Genomic DNA, 16461 nt, shown 5'->3' on the forward strand with positions numbered 1-16461 from the left:
GACAGGGAGCTACAGTCTTAAAGTCGCACAGGCTGACGAAACAAGAGGCTCCTGAAACACCACAGCTCCAGACGAACAGGGACGATTGGTCTCCCACCAGCCCTCGCCCAGAACAGAACAACCAGACGAGGACAGAGCTGCTGGGAGGAGTCTATCCACAGGGGGGCCCAAAGTCCCGGAGACCGAGGGACAGGCAGCGATGCTGGAGAACGAGGGGCAGTAGCCCCCAGGACGGGAGGCAGGGAGCAGTGGAAAGGTGCCCCCCCCTCAGGCCGTCCGGGCCATCAGAGGACAAGGCGCCAGCCCACCACCCAGCTGCCCCCATCGCTGCCCCTCTGCATCCTATCGCTCCCCTGCTGGCACGCCGCGGGGTCCTGACGGGACAACGATGCTCCCTTCTCACCCCTGACAACTCAGTCCATCTCCCCGCCTTCCATCTGCCTAAAAGGAATGGCTCGCCCCCAAAAGCAATCGCTCCCTCAGTATAGGCAAAGATCCTTTAACAGCAGCCAGCGCTGCAGTGCGGTCAAAAGCCTGCCACCACGCCACCACCGACCTTAAAGGAGAACGTTAAGACTTGGGTAGTGACAGTCCCTTAGTTGCATTTCCCTCCTGTCAGCAAAGTGCCACATCAAATCCAAAAGGCTGTTGCACAAGCCGGCAGGCGGCCTCCAGCAGGGCTTCTGCCAGGGTCTCCAGCTGCCGGGGGCCCAGAGGAGGCAGGACCTCACCGCCAGGGGCGCCCTCCGCCTACCTGATGTTCAAGCCCGTGGTCTGTTCCAGACGCTCCCAGCTCTGCAGCTTTGCCAGCAGCTTCTGCAAAGACAAGGAGGCGAACGCTGAGGGTGCCACGACCCCAGCATCTTCCCCCACCCCTGCCAAGGCCTCCGCGGCGAGCGACCCGCCGCCCTTCTTCACACAACCCCACGTCAGTCCCCAGACCACCCAGCCTCATGCGGAGCTGCCGGCGACAAGGAGGAGGTTAAGTCTCCCTGACCCCTCTGAAGAGCCTGCCCTCATCTCAGCTGAACGCCTCGGGGCATGGAGTCCGCTCCAGAGCAGACGGCTTCCGAGTGCTACGAGTGCGCCTCCTTTGCGGCCGGCCCCGCAGACTCAGGAAGAAGCAGGCCGAGCGGCCCCGAGGCAGACCGGGCGCTGAAACCACAAGACCCCACGCCCCTCCCTGGTCCAGGGGTTCCACGGGACGCCGGGTCCCAGGGCAGATGCACTCAGCCCTAGCGCCCAAGTGTCCACAGTGGACGTGGCCCCACAGGGAGAACGGGAGAAGGTGGGGACGTCCCCCACCTGGCGCCACGCGCAGGGCTGCCTGACCCCGCATTCCTCACGCTGCTTCACACGGACCTGCATTCCAGATCAGTCTCCCTCCCTTTCTGGAACGGAACCACCTGAGGGCAAGAAGCGCGTGCCTTCGTCCGGCCTCCCGTGCCCGTCGCCCGGGCCAAGCACGGTCCCGGCATCACCGCACTCCCTCAGTCCCTCGAGTGGCCCCTACCACGTGAGGGCATGGGCCAGGTAACAGAGCTGGGCACAGAGCCGATGCTTAGCGACCACCTACCGACGCCAGGCGCTGGGGAAGTACTCGCCGTGAATTCGCTGAGCCCCCACGACCCTGCAAGGCACACTCTGATGCCCCTCGATACACAGGTGCACGGAGAGGTTAAGCAACTTGCCCGGGGCCACAGAGCCAGCGAGCATCCATGGCAGGATGTCCCACGAGGCAGTATGACTCGAGAGACAAAGCCTTAACCGGTGTCACAACTGTCCAGAGGAAACACTCCGTCTGGGGCTGCGTCTGCGGGCCAAGCTCACACGTCAGCCAGCACCTGTGAGGAGCTCGGCTCCCACCCCGTGAGGCCACAGGCCTCCGCTGTGACCAACTGCGGGACAGCTGCCAGCACGCTGCCACCACCCGGGAAACGACGCAGGGCCTCACGGCTCGTTGGTGAGGCGGCAGGGAACGACCTGGGGGGGGCCGTGCAGAAGGACAGCAAGACCGGGGGACAGAGACCAGGAGGCTGAGCGCTAGTGTAACGTGTGCGCACCGGGCGAGACAGGCTCCCGCGCCCCCCTGGAGCGCCCACGGGATGCTTTCGGCACCGCGCCCTCGCACCAGCTCTACGAGCGCGTCCCACAAACGCCAGCGTGCGTCCCAACAGCAGACACAGGAGAGGAAACGGAGCCGGGCGTCCGTCCCATCTGCGGGTGGGAGCCGGTCTGTGTCAGGCGCCCCCGCACCACGGCCCCTATCTGTTCCAGTTTTCCAATTTCTTCCGGGGGGCTGAGAACACGGCACACGCTCTCACAGCTCCTCCTGGAGGCTCTCGGGAAGAACCCACTCCTGGCCCTCTCTCCGGCTTCTGGAAGCGCTCACCCTCCTCCACCTCGACGCCCCCACGGCAGGGGGCCGGGTCCTCCCCACAGGACACCCGCCTCGGCCCCCCGCGTGCACCACGATCCGCGACCAGGGGCCCACTGGCTCCCGCTGGAGTCTCCCCACCGCGGGCCAGCTCGCCGGCACCCACACGTGCGGCCAGGCGGCTCCGGGGCCGCTGCTCCGCCCACGGCACCAGCCCGGCAGCTTCCACATCTCAGGCGGGCAAGCGCAAGGCGGGCCCGAAACACCCGGGGTCCCCCACGTGCAGCACGCCCCCAGCCTCACCTCCTTCTCCAGCTCCAGGACCGCCAGGCTTTCCTGCATCTTCTCCTGGCGCCCCAGCCGCCGCCGCAGGCCCTCCAGCTCCTCCCTGAGCAGCCCGTTGGTCTCTCGCATCTCCCTGGGGGGCCGGACACCACATCCCTCAAAGGGCCGCCACGCACAGGCAGGAGGAGCCGGGACAAGGAGTGCAGCGCCCCCCGCCCCTCTGCCCCGCCACCCGCAGGGTTAGGGTTAGGGTTAGGGCCGCCGCCCACCGCCCCCCCAGCCTCACCGCAGGTAGGCGCTCTCCTCCCGCAGCTGCTTCAGCTCCCGCTCCATCTTGGGCAGCCGCACCAACTCCGACTTCATGTTCTTCACGACCGCAGCATCCTGCTCCTGCAGGGACAGCTTCTGCTCCAAATCCTGAGTGAGGCCAGGGACAGAGAGGACAGAGTCAACCTCCACGGCCCCGGCTCGCCCTCGAGGTGTGCCTCTGTGCCACGTCCTCGGCGCTCACTTCCAGGGGAGTCGTGCCCACTCGGGGGCAGGACCCTAGCGCAGGTCTGCCCCAGGGCATGCGGCAACGGCGCCCCGAAGAGACGCATCGGAGAAACACACACACGTCCCCCAGGCTAGACCCACTCCTGCCACCTTAGCACCCAAGTGACAAGCGAGTCTCTTCCACGTGACAAAGCCTCTCCTCTAAGATCTCCGGTTCCAAGACACCCTGAGGACGACCGGCACCCAGCAGTGGCAGGTCCCCCAACAGGCTCGGTTGGTCAGTCAACAAATGTTTACTGGGCCCAGCTCTGTGGCAGGTACAGGGTCATGCAGTGGGGACAGGGTGACGCAGGACACACAGGAGGCCTCTGTACTTGCGCTCTGGTGGAAGGGCAGACACAGGCCGTGAAGGCGAGCGAATCCGGGGAGGTGGGCGGGGGGGTGGGGCCAGGGCGGAGGTGACGTACCCGAAAACAGCACGTGGATCAGCAGAGGGAACCGGGAGGCCCGACGGGGGAGCCGGCTGGGGAGGGGCCGGGGGGAGCCCAGGTCACTCGGGCTGGGGTCCGGAGCCCCAAGTTCCTCCGCAGGCAGGGCCCCCCACCTCCGGACGCCCAGCCGCTCTCTCCTCTCGCTCGTGTGGCATCCCCAGCACCAAGCGCGGGCACGCCACGCACAGACAGGCAGCGGTGTCAGCGGTACCAGGGCGCGGGCAGCTCACCGTCCCCAGGCACCCTAAGCACACCCCCACCGAGGAGGCAGGACGGGAAGAGCCCCCAGACACAGCCTGCGTCTGAGAAGGAGTCACTCACCCTGATCCTCTGCTCTTGGTCAGCCCTCGCTTCCTGGCGGGCCTGGAGCTCCTGGACCTTCTCGTTAGCCTCCTGACATTTCCTGTCCGGAGAAAGGCACGTGATGTGCAGAAACGAGTGTGTGAAACCAGCGGCTGTCCTCACCCGGAGGCTCTCCAGGGTGGACCCTCACAAACATACTCCACCCCCTCCCTACTCCCAGGGCACTGTGGCCCGTACCCTCGGGTCAGGGTGGGTGGCGAAGTCCACACCACGTGCAGGGCCCTGCCCAGCCTGCCACCGGCCCTGGTACAGCCACAGCCGAGGACCCACCAGGGGCTGGCCCCCCCACACCCCCCCAACCCTGCCCAGGAGCGTCCAGAGCCCTCCTAGGACATCATCTGCGAAGGCAAAGGCCTAGCTCCCAGGGACAGAACTCAGCCTTCTGACCTCGCAGACTTCTGTCCTGCTCAGAGAGCTGCCTCCACTTAGAAGTCCTCTCCCGTCCACCCCACCCACCACCCCGGGGCACCCTACATGGCCTTTAAAGGGAAGCTCTCTGCGAGGGGAGAAACAACCGCTCTCCGCTATTGTTCTCAGAATACATAAAACACTTAGTGACCAGCTTCAGTGGCCCCTGTGTCTGCCCCCAACAGCCTGTGGACAGGGAGGCCAGACCAGAAGGGCCCCCGGAGGTTCTTGGGGCTTGGCACAGGCAGCACGCCTGGTTGCTGGGTGCTCAGACCACAGAGGGCACAAAAGGAGCCCGGGCCCTCCTGTTCGTGGTCTTCCACACAGTTAACAACCAGACGGGAAACTCAGCCCAGGCCCCAGCAGGCCTGCCCGCACCACGCCCAGAGAAGGCGCAGAGCCCCGCCCCCTGCACGCCCCGCCCCCCTGCACGCCCCGCTCACTTGCGCTGCAAGGCCAGCTGCTCCTGGAGCTCCTGCTTCTCAGACTCCAGGCTCTTCACCTGCATCTCCTGGTTCATCACGCTCCACTGCAGCTCCGAGACCTTCCCCTTCAGCGCGTTGATGGTCTGAGAGCAGAGCGGGCGGCCCAGAGCAGCTGAGCGGCTGCCGGCGCACAGAGGGGAGCCACCCACCCCGCGGCAGCGGGACAAATGCCCCCAAGAGAGCCTGCCCCTCCCATCCCCCTCCTGAGGGCAGGGACACAACCTGGGAGGGCATGCCACCCCTCAGCCCATCCCTGGCTACGCGGCCTGCCTCGCATTTCCCTCAAGCAAATGGGAAGAGACCGGGTCGTGGTGACGGGCTGCTCCCGAGACCGCCCGGGCCGGGTGACATCCGCCACTCAGGACCCTCGCTCGTTCCTAGGGTGCTTGCGTGGCTCTCCCTCCACGCCTGCCCCGGTGTCTCCATCCGAGATGAACCCCCACCATGCCATCATCCCAGCTGAAACACTCCCTGTGAACCACAGCCAAGCCCCTGCCAACAGGTCGGAAACGGGGACTGAGGCCATCCTCAGAAGGCTACAGGAGCCCCACAGAACAGAGGAGCTGCGTGCGGGAAGACCGTGCAGACCCCGTGCCCTCGTCCAGAAGCAGGGAGAAGGGAGAGCGGAGGCTGGGGAGGCTGGCGAAAGCAGGGCCTTGGGACTTTCAGGGGCAGAACTTCTGCCCAGCCGTCAGACCACACCCTCACCCGGTGACCTCTAGTGACCATCTGCTGACCACTCTCCTTCTGTGGCTGTCCCAGGGAAGCCAGCTCAGAGGCGTCCCTGTAAATTAGCCTCCTGGAGCGGAGGATGAGAACCGAGGACCCGCACCAGCGAGGAGGCCCACCCCTGCCCAGGACCCATGTTTGCGGGGGCCCAGGGGGCACTGACACAGGCCATCCACGTCCCACACTCCGGCCATCTGCATGGTCTGCTCTGTTACGATGGCGCCTGCCAGCCTGGGAACCCAAGAAAAACGAAGGTACTAAAACACACTGATCTAAGAAGACAGCCTTCGAGAAGTCTTCCCGAACTCCAAACACGCACACCACACACCCGGTGCTGCGCTGGATACGGGACCAGACGGCTGGCCGCACGCAGGACGCCGCTGCCTGGAAGCCGGGCCGGCAGCAAGAGGACTCCCTGCTGACGGACTTCTCGAACCAGGCACCCTGTAAGAGAGCGCGGTGCGGGAACAGCGACAGCCTCGGTCACCAGGGAGGGCTTTCTCCAAGGAAGTAAAAAGTAACAAACAAAATTCAGGGTCCTCCTTCCTGACTGGCTGAGACTTTTCCCACTTCCGTGGCGGTGGCCTCCCCCCCACCCGGCTCTGTCCCCCGCCCCCGTGGGCCGCACAGCAGCCTCCCGCACGCAGGCCCCGGGGAGCACGCAGGCCCCGGGGAGCACACAGGCCCCAGGACGCAGCTCGGGCAAGCACGCCAAGGGCGACATAGGGACTTGTCTTGAGCCGATCACGGCTCCGCTCCTGCCAGCATCCACATCAGAAGACAGATGTAGGAACAACGTTAACATACTCCCCAGCGTTGCCAAGGCAAAAATAACCTGCCGCTTCCCGAGATCTATCAAGTGGAGACGCACGCAGAGACAGAATACCAACGATCCCGCGCCCCCGCTCCTCCCCCGGCAGCGCTTCATCTCCTTCCTCCCGGCGCCCGCGAGCCGCAGCAACACCGCAAAGGGACAGGGAAGGTCAGGAGAGCCCCGTCTCCACCAGCATCAGCATCTGGGCTCTGCTTCTGAAATTTATACAACCTTCAACGGGTCGAGGGAATAAGGAGCAGGGCTCGGATGTGCTCTGGCTTCAAAGGCGCTCTCAGATGCTAACAGACCTACTAATCAAAGACATGCAAATCCAGAAGCACCACTTACGCCTCCGGAAGGGAGAAAAAAAGGTATTTAGGTATTTCCAGAAGACTTCCTGAAGATCCACGACAGGAAAGGCTACAGGGAAACCAGAACCCTCAACGATGCTGTCAGGACAACACGGCAACTGTCAGCAGAAGCCAGCGACCTCAAACCCCACTCCTAGGAACGCGCCTGAGTGAGCAACTCAATAGAAACAGAAAGTACACGCCACCTGCCGCGTTCGTATCCCGTACGTACTCATACCAGGACGCACGCACGTAAAACAGTTTTTTACGTGACACAACACGGGCTAGTCGACCATTAAAAGTCCTAATGACAGAGACTAAGACAACGTTTGACTCGTTAACTGAAAACCACGAGTGGAAATGAGGATCTGTATCCGGATTACGACGGACGACGCAGACACCATCGGCGCAGGTGCGGGAAGGGGACTCTGAGGAGACCGGCCCCGCACGACGCGGCCGCCCCGGGGAGGGCCCTCACCTCGCCGGCCGCAGCCAGGCCGTCCTCCTTCTCCCGAAGCTTCTGGCCGGCGGCGTCCAGGCTCTGCCGGCACCGCCTGTGGCGCTCCAGCTGCTCCTTCATCCTCTCCTCCGCCTCGGCCTCGCGCTCCTGCAGCTGCCGGATGCGCGTCAGGAGCTCCTGGTTGCGGTCCACCTCGCGCTGCCAGAGCGGGGACAGAAAGCGGGGACAGTGAGCGGGGGCGGCCCAGCCCACCCTCCCCGGGGACAGGCGCGGCCATGCCGCACACCCCGCTCCCGCAGGGAGAGGCCCCGCGGCGCACATCACCTCCTGCAGCCCTTCACCCCCGCCACGCGTCTTATGCCGGGAAGCCAGCCGCAGGACCAAGACTCCAGCGCTCTGATGGCCCCGGGTTGGGGGGGGGGGGTCCCAAGAGCCAACGGTCGGCCACGGGGAGCTTACCTTCAGCCCCAGAAAGGAAGAGACCGCAAAGCGGGCACCTAATGCTGCTGGCCTCTGAGTGCTCCCCAGGAAGGGGAGCCGCGCAAGCCCCCTGCAAGGTCCGCCAGCACCCCCAAGGCAAGTGCTCACCCCAGGGCTCTCCAGCCCAGCACCACGGGGGAGCAACACGCAAGTGGGGACACAGCCTGCTCGAGGGACACACGGGAATAAGGAGCTACAAGTGTGATCTCCGAACAGCCAGGGGACCCTTCTGCCACGGAAGCACGCCACAGAGCAGGGTGCGGCATCTCCGTTCGGGCTGCCAGTCCCAAGTGCACACAGGGCAGTCCGTGCAGGTCCCCAGACCTCAGACACCAACCGGAGTCTCACCATCCAGAGGCTCCAGAGGCCCACCCACTGCCAAACTGGCATCCCTGAAAACCCACGACACGTGTCCCAGACAGAGAAACCATGTGAGAGCTGCTCGCTCAGGCGGCCCAGGTCCCACACAGCTGCATCTGCGGGTGGGAAGGGAGAGGCCTCTCAGAGAGAGAGGCCATGCTCAGCGAGGGCCCGGGGTTAAGCGCAGCCCGCATCCTTGGATTTCCCCAAGACAAAACTTCCACCGACCCTGCAACGATGCCCCACTCATTCCAACGTATCCTAAGCACCTGTAAGGTGCCACAGCCCGTGCTGGACCCTGGAGACCCAGAGCAGCCAGGACAGACCCTGTCCTTGACAGACTTACGGCCCAGGAAAATTCCGGGAGCTCCACACCGCGTGCCTTCTGCCTGAGAGCCAGGCGGTAACACCAACACCGCAATTCCCACCATCTCGTGGCCCCTGGTGCCACCTCCACACCCCTGATGAGGCACTTCGTTACCACGGCCTTCCCCTGTCCCTCCCAGGACAACCCTGAACAGCAGCTAACATCACACGTTAAGAGAGAGACCCCCTCAGAGCGGCACCGGGACAATGCCAAGGCCACGGCACCCACTCGCAGCCCATGTTTCCGGGCTACTGGGCCCACACGGCGCACCGTGGCCAGAAGCCTGCATACCAGGTCGAACACATCAAATTAGCATCACGCCCTCGAAGACATCAGCTATTTTTACAGGATTAGGAGAGCATGCAGATATGCTACGTAAGGCAAGAACAGGGCCAGACATCCACCCCTGGGAAAGTGTAGGCAGGTCAGAGACTTTCCGGTCCAATGCTTTGCTGGAGTCTGGCAGCATTTCCACAAATCATCAGCACTTATTAAAAAACCCTGGTGAAGTGCTGTTGATCAAAGCAAAGGAAGCAAGGGATTTATGCCCTAAGTAAAAACCTAGCACCTTCTCTAGGTAACACGCTTTCCCAGCCTGCCCTGGGTAAGCCAAGGACAACAGGAAGTACCCCCAGGTTGGAGGTTTTTTTTTTTCTTTTCATTTTTAGTTTATTTTTTAAAGAGAGAGAGACACACACACACAGAGTGCGAGCGGGGGGCAGAGAGAGAGAGGGAGACAGAGAATCTGAAGCAGGCTCCAGGCTCCGAACTGTCAGCACAGAGCCCGACGCGGGGCCCGAACCGACGAACCGTGAGATCATGACCCGAGCCGAAGTCGGCACTTAACCGAATCAGCCACCCAGGCGCCCCTGGAGGTCTTTGCTCTGGGCCCTGTAACCACGTGAGCAAGACTGGTCCAGCCTGGACCTGAGACCTCCATGCAACCCAGTGACTTTCCAAGCCTGTCGCCCAGTGGCACCTGGTATTTCTGCTGGATTTACACCCCAATTCTTGGGAGGGGTGGGGAGAACAGGCAGCCCCACAGAGAGGAACGCCCACCGGCACCTCGCCAGGCAGACGGCAGGCAGTCCTCCCCCGTGCACTGCCCCTCAAGGACATCGAGCACGGTCACTCTGTGGCCTCAGGAGGGAGAGCACCTTGGCTCCCAGCCAGGAGGGTCACCTGCCCGACGGCCCAGCAGGCACCGTGCACAATGCCCTACGCCGGGCCCGGCTGCCCGCACGCACCTCGTGGCTTCTGACGGCCGGGCCCGCCCGCTCGCACCCACCTCGTAGCGCCTGGCGCTGGTGCTGGCCGCCCGCTCCAGTTCCACTCGCGCTCTCTTGTGGCTCAGCTCCAGCTGCGTCTTCTCCCGCTCCACCTGGACGACCTGGGACTTGGAGCGGATCCGCTCGGCTCGTTCCTCCAGCTGAGCAGGTCACACCCGAGGGAGAGAGAACCCTCAGCAGCTGCGCCGAACAGCTGGGGGGCTCGTCTGACACTCACACACTGACACCTGCTCCCAACAGGGCCCGTACTCAGCCTTGAGGGAGAAGGACGGATGCCCGGTCTTTTGTTGGAAAACAGGTACACAGAGGCAGTAAACAGAGAGACAATAACAGGAAGAGAAGGACCTATTTTTTTTTCAATTTCTTTTAGTATTTATTTCTTTCTGAGGGAGAGAGAGAAAGAGAGAGAGAGAGAGAGAGACAGAGCGTGAGCAGGGGAGGGGCACAGAGAGAGGGAGACAGAACCCGAAGCAGGCTCCACGCTCCAAGCTGTCAGCACAGAGCCCGTCGCGGGGCTGGAACCCACGGACCGTGAGATCGTGACCTGAACCGAAGTCAGATGTTCAACCGACTGAGCTCCCCAGGTGCCCAAGAATGATATGTTTTAATAAGGTGGTGTATATGCTTGTTTTAGAGAAAAGAGCATATTAGTTTCCTATTGCTGTGCAGCAACTTACAACAAACTTAGCAGCTAAAACCCCACGTTAGCCGCCGTCAGGCTCTGTGGGCAGAAGGCCAGGTCGTGTGATCAGGCTCTCACAGGCTAAAATCAACACCCAGTGGCCACGCTCCAACCTCATCTGGACCATGAGATCCTCTTCCACACTCACATGGCTGGAGGACCGAGGTCCCATTTCCTTGCTATCAGCCCTGGGCTGCTGTCAGCCCCTGGAGACCACCCACATTCCCTGCCACGTGGCCCCTGTCCACCTCCAAAGCCAACAAAGGAGAATCCCCCATATGTGGAATCCCTCTCCTGCTCTGTCTCTGACTTCTCGATCTGATCTAGTGACCTAGGTTTAAAAGGCTCATCTGAGTAAGTCAGGCCCACCATCATAAGGTCAACTGACTGAAGTTCTTAATTCTGTTGGCAAAATCCTGCCGCCACAATACCTAGTGTTTAAGTGGGAGAAAGTGTGACCCACCTGAGGCCGGGCATTCGGGAGCCGTCTTACAAGTACACCCACCACAGAGGGTAGGCACATAAAGGTGAGGTCAAGCCTTGAAGGGCCTCGGAGGACACGTCAGTTTCACAGACCCACTGACTGTCAGGGTCTCTGGCTCACGTGGACTAGAGCCTGACCACTCCAAGAATGCCTGGTAGCACCGCAGCTCCAGAGCACGAGAAAGAAACGCAGAATCTCAGGCTGCGCCCCACAGATGCCAAATCAGAATCTTCCTCTTAAACATATCAGGTATTCATGTGCACATTGAACCGTTACGGCGAGTGGTTCTCAGTTCCAGCAGGGATGCTTGGCAACGTCTGGAGACGCTGTCGACCGTCAAAAGACAGGCAAGCAGTACGTGTTCGCTACCGGCATCCCGCGGGCAGAGGCCAGGGATGTCGCTCAACACCGCACAAGGCACAAGCCTGTCCTGCAGAACAAAGAACCACCCACCTCAAAACGTCAGCCGAACCACGGATGAGAAATCCCAGGCCAGGGGAAAGGTATCTTCTCTACCCAACCCCCCCCCCCCACCCACCGTCTCTGGGGGCTCAAGTCCACACTTCACTCCTCGGACACTTTCTCTCACTTCCACCCCCACCCGTTCAAGTGGGGGAGTTCCAAAGTGCACCTTCCGTCAGACTCACTGGTCTTCCCAGCCTCACTCTGTGCCTGCAGCTAGGGCTCCCAGCTCCCGTGGGCACCACTGCACAGGGACCAGGAGTCCCAGAGAAACAGACCCATGGACACGTCTTCCTGAAACATCGACTGCGACTGCATGTGAAGGAAGGTAACTGAAACATGTTTATGTCGAAACCAACACTGACATGTAGCAGAGCGACTGTAAACACTTTCCCACGGAAACAAGAGGCTCAAAAAAAGGGCAGGGGGGCGCCTGGGTGGCTCAGTCGGTTGGGCGTCCGACTTCAGCCAGGTCACGATCTCGCGGTCCGTGAGTTCGAGCCCCGCGTCGGGCTCTGGGCTGATGGCTTGGAGCCTGGGGCCTGCTTCCGATTCTGTGTCTCCCTCTCTCTGTGCCCCTCCCCCGTTCATGCTCTGTCTCTCTCTGTCTCAAAAATAAATAAACGTTAAAAAAAAAAGTTGAAATAAAAAAAAAAAGGGCAGGGGGCCCGGAATGGTAGTCAAAGCACTGATTTCCAGGCTCCCCCCAGACCTGTAGGTTCTCAGTTCCCTCATCTGCCATCAGGGGGCAGCTTGGTAGGGCACAAAAACACTGACGGATGTCCCGGGCCAGCTCAGGACCAGGTCAGGGCCCTGGCAGCCTACGGCCGCAGCACTCTAACCAGCCCTCTCTGGCACCCGCCTACGGGGTCCCGCAGACTGAGGAAGCCCTCCACAGCACTAGCTTACTGAAAGGCTGGCCTCTGAATTTCTAGATTCTATAGTTCCGACAGGTTGGCCAAAAGTTGCCAGACATTTGCATCAACAAAATTGCAACGCTTTTGTAGACCAAAGCTGCTAACTTCTTATTTTGCCAGTGAGCAACTCAAACAAACAAAAAAAAGCACAATTGCCACTAGCGTTTCCAAAAAATGCTTTAATGCCAAAAACAAATCTAAAAGATTCAATTTCAAAATAAAAAACAGTCCTTGCCAAAAAATGGCAGCGAGCAGCAACTCAGCCCACAAACAAACAGAAATCATTCAATTACTCAGCAAACGAATGCACACAAACACACCAGCATGTGTTTGACCAGATGCTGCCTGGGCCTCCCTGGGGCTCCCGGGCTCCATCAGGGGCCGTTTCCCTGGGATGGCTCAGGCCGCACAGCACAGGGGAGCTGCTGGACATCGGCAGTGCAGAGGGGTGGGGGCCAGGCCCAGGCGCAGACGCCACCCCCTGCTTATGAGGGCCCAGTGATCCCTGCCCCCATGAGACTGACCCCACAACTCTGTGGAACCTCAAGTCCTCCAGAAGACCTGACCCCTTTATCACGGTGTATGGTCAGTGTTGCCAAGGCAGTGAAATAAAGGAAATAGGACTGTTTTTATCGCAAAACTGTAAAAGCCACATCACGGCAGAGTGAAGCCAAGATCTGCAAACGCCCCCCCCCCCCAAAGTGGTCTGAGACCAGGGCATACCCAATCTTTCTCTTTCTTGGAGACCCTTCCCGACCCGGGGACCGGGGGACCCGGGTGCTCCCCGGCACAGGCCCCACCTAAGGCATGTGTCTTCCCACCTGGAGCCCCGGAGCCCCTCCCGCGGAGCCCCTCCCGCCGGGGGCGCTCACCTGCATGCTCTCCTGGTACTGCATCTGCAGAGAGCCCTGGGCGGAGGCGGGAGCGTCCAGTCCAGATCCTGCCTCCACCCGCTGAGAAATGAAGTTGTTCAAAGACCTCAGGGTGGACAGCACCGTGGTGTTCTCCCCCAGGTCGTCCATGGCCACTTGGCTTCTGCAGGAAGACGGGGAGGGCCCACGGTGAGCGTCTGCAGGCACCATTAGCTGCACCAGCGCCGGGGGGGGGGGGGGGGGGGGGGGGGGGGGGGGGGCCTCTGGGCAGCCCTGCCCTCCCGACACTCACAGCACTCCCGAGCCCATAACCACATTTCCAGGGCCAAGCGGGAGCCCACACTGCCACTTGACCAGAGAACAGAGGCATCTGAAGACCATGCCGCTGAGCCGCTGTCACGGTGCTGACCTGCACACCAGCGACGGACAGACGGCTCCCAGAAAAAGATGCCCAGCAGTCCCAGGGCACATGGCCCCGTGAACACAAAAGACCCAGCCTCTGGGAACGAGGAACAAAGCAGGCCGCAGTGGCGAGAGCTGGCGACCCCAGCGACGCTAACCGTAATCACCGCTAACGATGACCTTAATAGGCATTGCTAGTTTCGACCAAAAAGAAACGTACGTGACACCGAGCACTGAGCCTTCTCGAGCCTCAGTTTCCTCATCTGTAAACTGAGGACCAGGAAAGCCTCTTTGCAAAGCTGCCGTGAGGATTACGGTGCCTGTCCTAAGTTTCCAGAAGGCAGGGGTGAGTCATGCCAGATCCTCACTCGGCCTGAAACTTCTCACAGGACACCTCAGACTTCACAACGGGCGAACTAGGTGTTTACACACGTGTGAGACGTGAGAAAGCGAGGCTTCAGAAGCTACAGAATGGACCAGATCCCAGGCCCGCCTGGCTCTCAGGTCCAGTTTGTGCTCCACGAGCCAACGCGCGAACAAGACCAAGGAGCCGCATTCCCGAGCGCAAGGGACTGTGGCTTCACGCGGCCCGCCCGCCCACCCGTCCACCAGCGGGCACAGGTGTGGACTGCTACAGGTGCACACCGTGTCCCCTTTGGGAAACAGGCTGGCTTGCAGGGACTTCCCCCAGGTACCAGACTGAAAACGCCTCCCCGCCAACACCCCAGTGGAAGAGACTGAGAAATCTAGTTTGGTTGTGAGTTTCCTGTACGAGAACCTTGGCCCTCTGCACACAGGGCCCTCCTCCTCTGCAGGCCATGTGTCCGCCCCTGGAAAACACGGCTGTCCTTGCCAACTCTCAATCGCACTGGGAAGGAAAAGGGGAATGCAAGAACAGGGCAAGCGCTCAGTGCTGACAGCGGCGGCAGACAGCTGAGCTCTTCTCTGGAAGCAAACCCTTAGGTCTGCCAAGGTCAGCCTGGGGCCATCCTCTCCGTCCCCCCATGAGAAACTGAGCCGGTAGGTCCCGTGCAAGAACAGATGCCTGGGATGCACTGGAACCAAGGGAACACACGCGTTGTCAACTGCCTGTAACTGGGCCACTACACGAGGCACGCGATCAGGCAGCAGCCTCCACTCCATCCCCTTTATCCCACAGACTCCACACCCCCCAGGTTGTGCGCCGCCGGTCAGCTGCCCTTCTCGGCCAGGACACCGCCCGGGGGGACCTTCCGCGCAAACTCCAGGCACACATGCGTCGCCCCCCGCCCGCCCTGGCCTCTGGGGCCTTCAGGAGCTGCAGCGCGCTCCGCTAGAAGAGGCGCGGGTGACAGCACGCGGGCCGGCGCGGCTTCCCAGCCAGACTCTGGGTGGGGGTAAGCCCCGCCCCTAGACGCCACCGCCAGGGACCCCGTCCAGACCCCGGCCCGGGTTCGCACCTCAGCCCCAGCTCCTAAGACCCCGGCTCCCGCTCCCAGTATCTCGGCTCCGAGGACCCCGGTCCCGACTCGCACCCAAGCCCCGGCTCCGAGGACCCCGGCTCCGAGGACCCCGATCCCGGCTCGCATCCCGGCACCGGGGACGCCAGCTCCCAGGACCTCGGCCCCGCTCTCACCCCGATCCCCGTTCCCAGGACCCCGGCTCCGACGACGCCGAACCCTCTCCGAGGCCCCCGCTCCCGGCTCGCACCCCGGCCCCCCGCTACCTAGACCCCGGCTTCGGGTAGCACCCCGGCCGGGCTCCGAAGACCGAGCGCGAGAGGGGGGCAGGAGGGAGGAGACCAGTGGGCAGGGGGAGGGGGCGCCACCCGCGCCCAACCTGGCTCCTCGACCCCGCCCGAAGCCCACCCGGGACCCTGACGCCCCGCCGCTCACCTCAGGTAGCCCGCCGCTCGCCGCGGCCGCCGCTCAGATCTCCCTCCTCTGCGCCCGCGCCCGCGTATCGCGAGAAGTGCCGCCGCGCTCTCGCGAGACCTGGGCAGGGCCGGCCGTAAATCCCTGAGTCCGAGCACCAGCGGGGCCGGGGACCTCCGCCTGCTCCCCGGAGCGGTCCGCTCCCTTGACACCGCCCTGGCAGGACTCGCACCAAAGGCCGGCCCGCGGGACTGTCGGGGTGCCAGCCTTCCCGCGCGGGACGGGCCTCCGCTGTGGCGGTGGCCTCGCACCGTATTGTGTGGAATAGCAAGGCCCAACGGTGGCCTCTTCGGGACAAACTTGCTGGCTCTGACAACTCCCAAAATTTCGTTACGGTATTAGCTTGAATATGTTTGTAGTTTCCACAGGGTCCACTGGAAAGGCAAAATACTCTGCTTCTAGGCTACCCTCCCAGCGCCCTGTGAGCTCCCATAGCCAGCGATCATCGTCCAGTAACACAGGTCTCGCTCCCTCCTGAACCTCGTCCTCCAGGCTCCCACCCCACCCGGGACCGAGCGCCCTAGGGTCTGCACCGCGCTTGGGAGGGTCTGCACCGTACCCAGCGTCTACACCACGCCCCCTAAGGTCTGCACCTCCCCCACCTCTGATCTGCCCAGTGCTCCAAGGGTCGGCACCTCTTCCCCCGTCCCGCCCCATCCCCGGATCAGCACCCCGCGCAAGAAATGGGGTGGAGAGGAGCCCTGAGGAAGTGGGGGGATTTTCCAGTCCTAATTGACTACAACCAAAAGTAAAATGAAAAAAGGTTAAACCAAGCCTGCAGCCCACTTCAGAGCGCTGGACTGCACCCTGGGGAGACTGATGGAGATTGTGGGGTTCCCTATCTACCCAGGCTCTCCCTCAGCTCCACCCTCGGGATTTAATCAGGGTTATAGTCCATACACTCTTATTAAGGGATGAGCACCCCTGCAGGAAATGGCTTTTTTTTCTTAAATGTTTATTTTTGAGAGAGAGAGAG

At 62.1% G+C, this 16461-nt stretch overlaps 1 protein-coding gene across 5 annotated transcripts in view; it reads right to left on the bottom strand.

Moving 5' to 3' along the window:
* The window catches only part of MAD1L1 (mitotic arrest deficient 1 like 1), a 362570-nt gene extending 346969 nt beyond the window's left edge, over positions 1-15601 (bottom strand). For all 5 annotated transcript variants that reach the window (XM_045048077.1, XM_045048076.1, XM_045048078.1 and 2 more), the window contains exons 1-9: positions 15447-15601; positions 13171-13333; positions 9753-9893; positions 7276-7455; positions 4863-4987; positions 3970-4051; positions 2949-3079; positions 2681-2795; positions 755-816 (exon numbers count right to left, since the gene is read on the bottom strand). In XM_045048077.1, the coding sequence (XP_044904012.1) occupies positions 755-816; positions 2681-2795; positions 2949-3079; positions 3970-4051; positions 4863-4987; positions 7276-7455; positions 9753-9893; positions 13171-13320 (986 nt within the window). In that variant the 5' untranslated portion in view covers positions 13321-13333; positions 15447-15601. The remainder of the gene's footprint in view (positions 1-754; positions 817-2680; positions 2796-2948; positions 3080-3969; positions 4052-4862; positions 4988-7275; positions 7456-9752; positions 9894-13170; positions 13334-15446) is intronic.
* Between the last annotated feature and the right edge of the window lie 860 nt (positions 15602-16461).

This window comes from Felis catus, chromosome E3 (assembly GCF_018350175.1).
Source record: "Felis catus isolate Fca126 chromosome E3, F.catus_Fca126_mat1.0, whole genome shotgun sequence".
Classification (NCBI taxonomy): domain Eukaryota; kingdom Metazoa; phylum Chordata; class Mammalia; order Carnivora; family Felidae; genus Felis; species Felis catus.